Raw genomic sequence first — 12,141 nt, 5'->3', positions numbered from 1 at the left:
AGCCCAATTGAACACACAGAAAGCAGTTAATTGTGTGCAGCTTCAAGTAATGTATTTCTGCTGGAGGTGAATAGATCTTTTAATTCCACATCTTTAAACATACAGACAGGTTGTCAATATTTCTTGAGGGCATGCAGTTCACATTCCTTGCAGAAATATTAAGGTTGCCCTTTAAATTGAACATTAATGACACGCTAAATTTCTCTGAAAAATTTGCAGCTGTTTATGATTTGTGACATAGGGATCAAATAAATACTAGTCAAGGAACCTGTATTTTTTTGCTATATATGTAGCAGAACAAGCTGCCGTCAAAACAGTAAATACTCTTCTTTTTACATTTTTCCCTCAATGACTTCAATATTATACAGATGGAAATATGGCAAGGCAGGCATTCTTCTTTTTAATCAGAACACTTTTTTTTTTTTTTGGTAGTAAAACTAATATCTTGAAGCCATAAATATGTAACATAATTAATACAACAGAACACTGGGGCATCACACTGTTTACAGATTGTTACATGTATTCTGCATTAGTTTTGCATATTCTTATGGTGTATTGTTCTTCTGCAAAACTATTGGTATAGCTTAAGACTCCAATCCTCCTGTGTATTTAGGGCTAGCTTAGTGCAAGGCAAGATGTGGGCAAGTGCACACCCACTTTTGAGCTATCAGCCCTGCGGCTGATTCCTGGTATAAATTATATTTTAAAAAAAAGAAAGCCTGAGGGCTGCAGTAATTTCCAACAGCTGTGGTTGGCCCCAGGCTCTCTTACAGCATCTGAGGCTCACTAGATGAGAGCAGGGACCCAGCCATAATTCCTGCCTTGATCCCAAGCGATCAGCTATAGCACCTGCCCACCAAAGCTGCTCCATGGTGCAAGCTGGAGCCTGGGAAATTTGCTGTAAGTAAGTCTGTGACAAAAAATACTCTGAAGCAAGCTTTACCTGGTAAAGTTTCTTGATTAGAACAGGACTTGGCAGAGCTGCATGAAACATTTTGTGGAGGTGGAATGAGCTCATCTTCAGAATCACAGAATGTGTCAGGTTGGAAGGGACCACAGTGGGTCATCTGATTCAACCCCCATGCTCAAGCAGGGTCATCTCACAACATATTGAACATGAGTTCATCCATATGGTTTTTTAGTATCTCCAGTGAAGGAGACTTTATAACCTCTCTGGGCAATCTGTTGCAGTTCTGAGTCACCCACACAGTAAAGGAGTTCTTCCACATATTCGGGTGGAACTTCATGTGCATCAGGGTCTTCCTGTTGTGTCTTACCCGATTGCGGGTACCGCTGAGAAAACCCAGCTTCACACTCTCCCTCTAGATACTTGTATACATTGGTGAGGTCCCCTCTCAGTCATCTTTTCTGGAGGCTGAATTGGCCCAACTCTCCCAGCCTATACTTGAAGGAGAGGTGTTCCAGTCCCTTCATCATCTTTATCACCCATGAAGCACTGTGGCATTTGCATACCAGGCTGAGATGCACACAAAAAAATATCTGGGCAGATGGAATTACATAGCATCTATTAAGGTGGAAGCGGTTTGCTTAGTGGAACTAGTTACTAATAGAGTTAAGCAAGTGAAAATTTTATTTGTTGTCATATTACTTTATTCAGACTATTTTTTAATATTTTTCAACTAGAACTTCTTAATGCTATTCAGATTTTGCTATGTTTTCATTCTCTTTGTTAAAGGAAAAATAGCTTAACTTTCAGTACTCTCAAAATTCTGCCTTTCCTGAATATATTAGCAGACTTCAGACTTCCAGATGGGTAGTTGAATCTTTACTTGAGGTTTAGGGCTGAGACTGCAAAAATGAAAGCAATGCATAACTTCATATGCTGTGCTGAAGGGGCAACTGTCCTCAGCATTCTCATCTACGATATTATTCAGACAGAGGGGCCCCAAGGTATCACATACTATGTGTATATGCAAAGCATCAAGCACTCTTTTTGTCATTACACAAACTATATTTGAATTGTATGTTTCATGGGCTTTTTGTAGTACAGAATTCAATATTCTACAGACCAGCTTACATCTAATTCCCCAACAGTCCCAATACTGAATGTCACGGCAAGATGCTTCCACTAAAAGAGCATATGTCAGCTGCTGAAATAGCTGTGTACCGCATGACTTGATTGCTATTACCACTTCATTTCTCTGGTGTTTCAGAGTGATGGTGTTTATATACTCGGATATGTCCTGGGAATCTGAACTTCATACAGAAGAGCTTAACCCTTTCATGCATTGCTCTGTTTCGGTTAATAAGGCTAGATGACAAAAATCACAGCTATTAATTGGCATAGTTTGATTATTGCAGAAGGGGCCTTGTTTTCATTGATTCTGAAGATCCACTGAAGTTCCTGGATGATGCAAGTGTAGCGAATGTGCCAGAGCTTTCTTTGCCTGCCTGTGTTTAGAGCCAAACCAACTATGATTGCTGTACCCATGCAGATGATGTATCACTGTAACTTTCAAGTACTGACACTGGTGAAATTGTTGATAAAATTTTTTCCTGCCTTTGAAAGTGTACTGGAATAAGTTCCTGAAGTGAGCTGCTAAATATTGTTAAGAGTATTTAAAACCAAAAAAAATTATTGCCACCAACCCTTTTCGCTTTTATGACTATTGATTTTATGCATTTAATTTCAGTATTACTAAGTCCTTCTCCTCTTGCCCAAAACCTTGGCTTTCTAGCACGTATTTTCCTTTCACTAAACATCAGACCCCTCTTTGTCCAGTTTTGGTTTTCTACCATAATTGTAGCATTCTTTCTTTTCTTCTTCAGTGTTTTGTTATGAACAAGTGATTGGAAAAATAAAAGATTAAAATATTAAAAGATAAAATCTTAACTTGGAAGGCGTAATGAAACTGTTGTAACGAAGGTGTTTCTGAGGCTTTCTTGGACTTGTGGAGGTATCAAACACCGCGATAATGGAGGAAGGAAAGGCATATTCTGTTAGCATCCTTCATGTTCCATGCACATATAAATTATGATTGTTGTAGATCACACGTAAATGTGTTTTAAATGCCAGGGAACATCACCCTCAAGCATGAGATGAGAGAGTAACTATACCACTATGGCTTTTTTCTGTTTTTTAAGCAGATTCACCAAAAGGCCCTCACCCCTCTTCAGGCATGAATGGAAATGTGCAGCATCCCACCAGCACCGGGCAGCAGCAGGTCTCTGCCATACCCTCTCCAAGTGCCAGCAAGCCTTGGCGCAGCAAATCCATGAATGTCAAACACAGTGCGACCTCTACCATGCTGTCTGTGAAGCAGCCCAGTCCCGCAACCTCCCCTACTCCTACTTCAGACAGGCTCAAGCCACCCCCTTCTGAAGGTGTGAAGCCCCCTTCATCTGGACAAAAATCTATGCTGGAAAAATTCAAGCTGGTTAATGCTAGGACTGCTCTGAGACCTCCTTTGTCACTGAGCTCAGGACCCGGTGACAGTGGGAGAGAGGATGACAACTTTTCAGAGTGTGGTGAAATGGATGTCTTAAGTGGTGGGGTGAACAGCGGCGGCTCCACAAGTAGCAGTCCCAAAGTATCACCCAAGTTAACCCCTCCAAAAGCTGGCAGCAAAAATCTCAGCAATAAAAAGTCTTTGCTACAGCCAAAGGACAAAGAGGAAAAGAACAGGGACAAAAACAAAGTTTGCACTGAGAAAGCAGTCAAGGAAGAGAAGGATCAGGTCATTGAATCATCTACAAAGAAGAGCTCAAAAATTGCAAGCTTAATCCCAAAGGGAAGCAAGACAACAGCAGCCAAGAAAGAAAGTTTAATATCATCTTCTAGTGGGATCCCAAAACCTGGATCAAAGGTGCCAACAGCAAAGCAGAGCACTTCCTCCTCATGCGCAGGGAGTAAGGAGGTTGAAAAACTGAGGACTACAAAAGGAAACCAGTCCCAGTCAGCACCAAAATCTCAACTTAGTGAGAAGGCTTCTCCTTCCTCTGGTCTTGCTTCTTCTGAAGGGAAAGAACCAAGTGCTACTCTCACTCCAGGATCCTCCGTCGGCACCTCGATGGCTGCAGGCAGTGGCCAAGGCACAGGAAATGGTGTAGTCCAGCTTCCTCAGCAACAGCAATACAGCCACCCCAACACTGCCACAGTAGCTCCTTTCATTTATAGGTAAGATCATGGAGAAAATTGGGGTTTGTGCTTCCGATTGGGCAAGACAGCTAAAATGGATAAAGTAATGGTGGATCATGCTCTTATCCCCCAGTTTCTGTCACAGCATCATGCCAATGTTTTTCTAATACTATTTTTTAATTAATGTTACTCTATGAACAATTTCTTACAAGAACTCTGAGTCTTTACCTTGTATGAAAGCAATCCACTGCAAATATTTGCTATGTTTTGATTAGTAATACAGATCATGTGGTACATTCTCTGTGCTGCTTTTGAAAGGTCACGGCTGAGTCAGGTTTCTACTGTGAATATTCTTGTTTGCATTCTAAGAACCTCATCATCTATTTGCTGATATTCGATAATATTTGCTTAGAACTCACCATTCTTTTAAAAGATCATAAAATAAATTCCTGATGTTTTCAGAATGTGTAACAGTACTGGTGGATATTTGAAGAAAAAACATATACAAACCTCTACCAGTATTCAAAAATATTTCAACAGTTTGTGTAGACAGAAAAGGTTGCTGTTTGCAGTTCTTTTCCTGTTTAATTTTCTACATTAAATAGGTGTAGATGAACTCCCTGCAGACAGTTAATTTTTACAGGCAATAGTAACTCTTCAGAGGGCCAAGGCTCTGAAAAAGAAGACCGAACAGTTGAATGTATCAACATTTCTCTGAATTTATTTTGCTGTATGATAGAGCAGTGGAAGAGAAGCTGGGAGACTCATTGTTGTACAACTCAGAAGACAGAAAAAGTGTGGAAAGATTGACAGGCTGATTTGAATGTTTTCAGTTGTGAGCTGTTGGAGGGTTTTAGTTACAGTTGTGGGTAAATTTAACATCTGATAAAACGACAAATACATTATTAAGCAAAATATACTGCCAGTTTTTGTTAGTGACTAGTATTCTGGATAATCTTGGCTAAAGATTAAAGAGGTGATGAAGTAGTCTCTGAGGAAGTATATATATCATTGCACAACTAAACATAGCTTCAAAACTAATCTGGATGACTGATAAATTCAGAAAATCATATGGGAGGAAGAAAAGGCTCAGTATGGGTTATATTTATTCTAATATGCAGTGGAGCCTCTGGAGTTTCAATTTTATGTATCATTGGATACACTTAATACGCATGTGACAATCTGGAATAACCTCAGTGATACAGAGGATTTCTAGTGTGGTTCATGGGACAGCCTACATAGGTGTTAGGGTGCATGTACAAGGAGAGAGAAAAAGGAGCTATGCTTTGCCTTCAGATGTGTGTGCTGCTCAGTGGCTATTTTGCTACATATTGATACCATTTCATTGCATGATGGAGATGTCTTAGTTTTGTTTTAAGCTTTGCCTTGAAGCAGGACGTATTTTGAATATTAAAGGGTGATAGAAGCATGCATCTTCCAGTAATATTTCTTATTAATAATTGTCTCTTTGCTTCAAACAAACAGCAAAGGAATATTTGAAATTGAATCTCACATGAAAATAAAATTCTCAGAGCCAGCATCTGATCTCAAAATGCCATAAACTCAGAGTAAAATACTGACTTTGATGAGGTTGCTTCAATATGTGTCTCTCAAACTGAGTGCAGAATCTGACTAAGAAATACACAGTAACTAAATTTCTTTAAAATCTAGAGGGGTTTGTGACACTGCGCAATGATTTAATAGAAAAATATAAATATAACCAAGGATAAAATACCCAAATTTTCAAAGTTAACATATTTATTTCTGTGGATATATGGTAAGTGGAAATGAGCAAGACCTGGGGCACTATACTTACATTCTTTGTTCTTCAACATAATTGTTTTCAAAGCAGTCACCAGCCACCACCATCAATACACAGAATTTTCAGGTGTGCTTTCTAACAGCTTTATATAAGTTAGTAAACAATGATTACCATTTAGACTAGCAGGGGTTTTTTTTCCCAGCTACAAGGAATATCTAGGATCTGTGACTTAGCACTTAATTCCTTGTAAAAAAATTCAATAAAATTTAGTAAAAATACAGAGTTATCCAGAGTTCTGCAGAATCTTGTAATATAATTGTGTCATCTATTTAGACCATTAGCATAGCAGAAGTAAGCTAGTGCTTTCATGATTTGTTGCTGATACCTGCAGATACCATGTATGTTGAAATATTTTTTTGTTAACCGAGAGGATATTACTGTAGATTACTCTGAGGAAAATTAGGTATTCCAAGGAGGTTTTTTAACACTGCCATGTATTTTCCTTAAGTGAGTAATGCAAACCTATAATAGTTATTAATAGTCATGTTTTCAAGAAGTCTATATTTTTATTAATGGACGGTTTTAGTGGGAGGTTCTCAAGTGGGATATTGCACTGTTCAGCTTTGCAGTCTTGGTGCTTTGCCCTATCTGATATCACATGGTATTTTTATTCCTCTTAAACACCTGACATCGAAATTCATATGGGATTAAGACTTCTCTTCAAAGATTAGCAGCAACAGTCAGAGTTGCATTTGAGATTATCTAAACAGGTATCACTTAAATTCTTTCATTCTGCCAGAAAGTGATGCTTTATTTTCAAATGTGGCTGTGAATATATTTTTTACAGTCTCCTATCTGTCCCCTCTGAAGTTGACTGCAGTGTCCACTGATGTAAGACTGAAAAAGATGTAATTTATTTGCCAGAAAGCTTGAGAAGACAGATACAGTAGGAAGGTTGAAGAGACTGTATAATTGTTTAAAGTATACCAGCTGCTAGTTAAAATTACACATCCTTCTACTTAGACAGAATTGTAGATGGCTGGAAGTTGTATCATTTTCCCAAGTCCCTTAAGCTTGTAATAAAATTGGCCTTAGAATTTAGCTGTCTTCCAAGTAGTGCTTAAATTTAAAACAGAGAAGAGTAACACAGAAGTTTAGTACTTACTAGGCTACAGTGCAAATGGGAGGAAGAAGGTACAGGAACATTGGGTTGCAACTGGATGCAGGTACTGCGCTTCAGCTTTATTTTATTAACTCCTCCAGTAACCACTGTAGGGAATTAGTAAGTCTCTTTCCCATGGCCAAGATACAGAATCTAAAGCTCTCAAATCCCAGGGCCTGTGTTGCTCAGGAATTGCTAACTGCCCAAAATGCTGAAAGTATAGAAATTGCTGCAGAGAATTAGCTGACCACTCATCATCCTGAACTGCAGTTCTATGCTGTGTATTGCTTAAATTTCCATTTTTCAGCTAAGCTTTAGTTTGATGATAGTAACATCTGGAAGATGTTGCAATGTCTGAATTGCAGTCTTGCAGAGATATTCTTTCAGTGGTAGTGCTGGACTACAAATACCAGTTTGGCACTTCTTTTGTCCCTGCAGAGTAACAAACTGGCAACTTCAGCTATCTAATATGTTGGTGTAGAGAAGATATTGCCAGACTCTTCTCTGAAATGCAGGGTGAAAGGATAAGAGGTAAAAGATTACAACAGGGGAGGTGCTGACTGAAAGTTAAAAACATATGGGTTTAGTTTGAGTCAGTGAAATGCTGCAGGCTGTGGAGCAAAGTTATGGAATCTCTGTCCTTGGGCATGTCCAGGATCTAAAAAATCAAGTCTCTGAGCAACTTAATGTGACCAGACTCTCTTTAAGAAAGTTGTTGGACCTGATGGCACCTAGAACATCTTTCTGATCTCAATTGCTTTATGATACTGTAAGGACTAAAGTATTCAACAGATAGGGCAGAGAAAGGACTTATCAGTGTAATAAATAAACATGTTACTGGTTACTAAAACTTTCTTCCCAACTCCTTTACTACATGGTGATCAATGCAGTTTTACTAGGCCATAGTCTCAAAGGTGAGCAGGAGTTCAGAGCAGTGACAGATGGAAAGGAGGATCTATCTGGTTGTATCTCTGGAAGTACAGTGACATTCAATTCCAGATGCCTATTCAGGATGTTTTTGTACAGGCTTAGTGGAAATATTATACTACTCTTCAAGGATCCTGCAACTATAACATGTGCAGGGTTTCTTGAGGCCGTATTGATATCCTGTTTTAATGACCAGAAGCTACTTCTGTGTCACTGACTGTGGACTTGAAAGTTTAAAGAAAAAAACATTCTGTCAGTTAATTGTGTTTGTTAATAACAGATTATACTGCTAAACATAATTTCTTCATTAAAGTGAGGACTCGAAGGCATACTGCAGTGCTTTATTGATTCCTGTTATTTGCATTGCTGCTGTGAAAATAAAGCAACAGTCACTCCCAAAGTTTTGCAGTCATAGGTAGTGCTAAAGATTGCCACTTGCCAGTTTTAGTTGTAACAAATACATGATCTTTAGACACATCCTCCCATTTTTCCATTATAGATTTTCAAGTAATTGTGCAAGAAAAGTTTCCATTGTAGAGGTGTTAGTTTAGGAAATGGGAAGAAGCATAGTAAGTGAAGAAATCATTATAAACACTTATTTGATTAATTCAGTCCTTTAACTAAAAAGGATGTTTTCTTTCTCTTTGATTGCTCTTTTTAAATATGTGAGAGAATAATCCCATTCCCCTCCTTCTCTTTTGTGAGGCTAAACCAAATCAACTCTTCCTGGATTTGTGTTTGTTGGTTTTGGTTTGGTTTTTTTTTCCAGAAGGGTTTATTCTTCCCCATGAGCATCCTAGTAGCCCTTCCTTGCATCTGTTCCCAATTTAACTCACAGTTCTTGAACATGGGTGATTGAGCTGCTCATATTGCAGATGTGGTCCTGCCAGTCTGTTACACTGACAGTGATACACATTCAAGACAGCTGCATCTCAGAGAGCTGTTGGAAAAATGCCATCATTTTTATCTGATATCTTTTGGAATGTCAGCTAAAAAGCAAACAAATCTTTGATGTTATCTGTGTTTATCTAAGGTTGGCTATTTTTTTGGAGATAGGAAATGACTGACTGTGTTAGAGACCATTTTTAAAGTAGTGTTTCAAATTCTGTTCTTAATTACCCTGTACAGGCTCATTTTAATCAGAATGAATAAGCTTGTACAGGTCTGACTGAAAGAAGGATTTGTCTCATTAAATGAGTGTGATACTCTTACAAATAGGTAGCATGTAACTCAGTAGGTTGGAGATAAATATATTCTTTGATTGCCATGATTGAAATAGAAACAGATTGTCCTGTTTTCATGAAGGTTGCCTAAATTAACCTCCACTGTAGATGCACAGCACTGGAAGAAATATCACTGGGCTGGCTTTTACCGAGCTGAAATTCTTTTCCCTTTTTTTGATATCAAGAGAGATGTAAGAATTTAATTCTTTTTAAGGCAGTGGGCTGTGAGTAGGTAGAGGACAGATGATCATTCATTTAAGCAATGTGCAAGGCTAATGAGAAGATCACTTAATTTGCTGTTTACTTGCTTTAAGCTTAATCTGCAGTCCTGCAGCAATCACTTGAGTTGTTCATAGGATTAATACATCCCACTGAAAGACATTAAAGCCAGAAGTATAGAAGACAAACCTCACAATTTAATTTCCCATTTTTGATAAAAATTAGAAGAGGCATTTATATTCTTGGTCCAATGTATCACAACCCACAATGGACCCACAGCAATGCATCTTGAAGTTTTAGGTACCTTGTGTGTACCTGGGTACTTCTTGTTCCCCAAGAGCCCCAAAATCGTACATCAACAAATAACCCGTTGTCTCAAGCAAGCAGAACCTAGGCTGCTGCGAAATCCATAGTCCTCCATGAGATTTCTGTTGTTTCCTCAGACAATTAAAATTTTAATGATTCAAAGCCCTTTGGGAAAGCAAGCAGGACTGTGGAGTTTGAGAGCGTGTTCCCTGCAGAAGGATAGAGTGAGCTCTTTTTTTACTTAAGAGACTCTCCTCTCAAGCATCAAATGTAAAACTACATTCAAGGTTGTCAGGGCATAGCTAACCTTGCAACATGTGCTGAGATTGTATTTCCAGTAGTGTGTGACAGACAAGAGCCAAATAGTTTTTTATAGAGCAGTTCTCTGTTTCCAGCATCTCTAAAGTACAGAAATTGGTAAGAAAACATTGCATCTGATCAGGCATAATTTATATTTCTGTTTCTGAGCTGGATGATTTTAATCAGTAGATTCCACCATGTCAGTACTTGTGCTGCTCTTTGTGCAGATATCTGTTTCCTCATCTATTGTTATGAATTACTGAAAAAATTCATTCAGTAAATGTAAAGAAAATATTAACTGGAAATTTATTTTATAAAATAAGTTGTTATGAAATTATTTTGAGAGATAAGTCACTTTTTATGAGTTTTATTTATAAAATACAGATACATCACACAGTTAAATGTTTCTCTTTTAAGTTTAGTTGGTCATTGGAAACACTTTATGCTGAATTTTGAAAATTGAACTATAAATGTCACACTTTGAAATTAAGATATAAATATTTCATTAGTCTTTTAATAAATCAGAAGAGTGACTGCTATTCATGTCAGAAAAGCTGGAAGAGCTCAAGCTCTAAGTGAAGATCGTTTAAAATTTTATTTCAAAAAGTGGCTATTATATTTTTAGATGTGTTCTTTTGCTGTATACACATGGTGGTAAATGTTGCTGTTTGATGACATCATAGATCAGCAGTTCCAGGGTAGAGTAGATTCTACAGCTGTTCTGTAAGAAGAGGCAATAAGTGTGTGAGATATTTTTTATTATAATCAGTATGCTCATGTATTTCTTGCTATTTATTTTCATATAACAGAAAGTAACTGTATTCAGTGAGGGGTTACCATTATAATTTATCATTGATATTCACAGAAATATACCCTCAAAGCAAATATGAGCTATTTAGTAGAAAGTTAATTGAAAAACTTGTATTATCCCTTTCCCCAGGGTCTTATACGGGGCATTATCAAAAGAAACTGCACATAGATTTAAATATCTGGGCTAAATTTCCATCCAGCCTTGCATAAGGTTTTTCCCACATGGCCTTTCTCATTTAATATTTCATCAATTACAAGTTTTTATTTCCTTTATGTATGTGCAGGGATGTGACTTAACCAATGTAAATGAATTCTGATTAGATCTGGTTGACAAATCCTTCAGAAAAAAAGTGAGGAAAAAGAAAGGCATCAAATCTCACAGAATTAACTACAACTTGTTTCTGCAGGGAGAGAGAGAGAGAGAGAGCCTAGTTGCTTGTATATTTGTGTATCTGGACTTTAAACTAGCATAAGAATGTGACAAAAATTATATTTTCACCCTATAGTGATATGATTGTAGATGGAGCTGTAAGTAGCACTTTCTTCCATGAACACATGAATGACAGATAATAATAATCAATCTTCTTGCTTCATTTCAGAACTCTCTCAGAAAATGACAGTACCTCTTTACCACCTGCTGACTCCTGTACCAGTCCTACTAAAATGGATTTGTCATTTAGTAAGACTGCCAAACAGTGCCTAGAGGAGATATCTGGTGAGTAACAATGAGTCAGGAGAAGACTGTGAATTTCTTTATTTACATCTGTTTCTTACTGGGAGCTTTGTGATGAGTTGAAATAATACTTCTGACCTCCAATCATGAGGGGTATTAAATACACAGAAAACTTAGGTCATGCATATTTAGTGCTTCAAATCCACTGTTATCTATTTAAACTTGTTCCTTCTGTTCAAATACCCTCTTTATCATTTTGCAAAAACTGCACTTTGACAATCTAGGGTTTCAAGTAATTGTTATTTCATTTAATCATACTGAATGTTCCAAGAGGAGCAGTGGAAAGTTGACTTCAGAAAGTTTAACACTCTCATTTAATAACATCAAATTAAATCATAACATGAGAACTGAGACATAAATTACATAATATACATGTTCCTTTTATTAATGAATCTGTATTCAGAAAACAAGCAAGTCCTTACTATTGTACCTGACCTGTAAGCTGCTGCTGGAGCTAAGCTGCTAAAGGTTGGGTTACAAGGAATTCCTTGTAAACACGGATTAAAGTCCTTACTAGGTTACAAAGCTGAAGGGACATGGTATTTTAGTCATATTGGAATAATTCCTTTGAAGTCAACAGAACCATGCTGAGTTACATCA

At 37.6% G+C, this 12,141-nt stretch overlaps 1 protein-coding gene across 10 annotated transcripts in view; it reads left to right on the top strand.

The window, feature by feature from the left end:
* The window catches only part of NAV3 (neuron navigator 3), a 497,733-nt gene that overhangs the window by 365,554 nt on the left and 120,038 nt on the right, over positions 1-12,141 (top strand). For 6 of the 10 annotated variants that reach the window (XM_031055560.1, XM_031055563.1, XM_031055558.1 and 3 more), the window contains 2 exons: positions 3,106-4,138; positions 11,408-11,523. In XM_031055560.1, the coding sequence (XP_030911420.1) occupies positions 3,106-4,138; positions 11,408-11,523 (1,149 nt within the window). The remainder of the gene's footprint in view (positions 1-3,105; positions 4,139-11,407; positions 11,524-12,141) is intronic. The other 4 variants (XM_031055561.1, XM_031055566.1, XM_031055559.1 and 1 more) reach the window with 1 other exon arrangement.

The sequence above is a fragment of the Geospiza fortis genome, unplaced genomic scaffold (assembly GCF_000277835.1).
Source record: "Geospiza fortis unplaced genomic scaffold, GeoFor_1.0 scaffold166, whole genome shotgun sequence".
Taxonomy (NCBI): domain Eukaryota; kingdom Metazoa; phylum Chordata; class Aves; order Passeriformes; family Thraupidae; genus Geospiza; species Geospiza fortis.
Note: the sequence above shows the minus strand (reverse complement) of the source record. Positions and strands in the feature narration are given on the sequence as shown.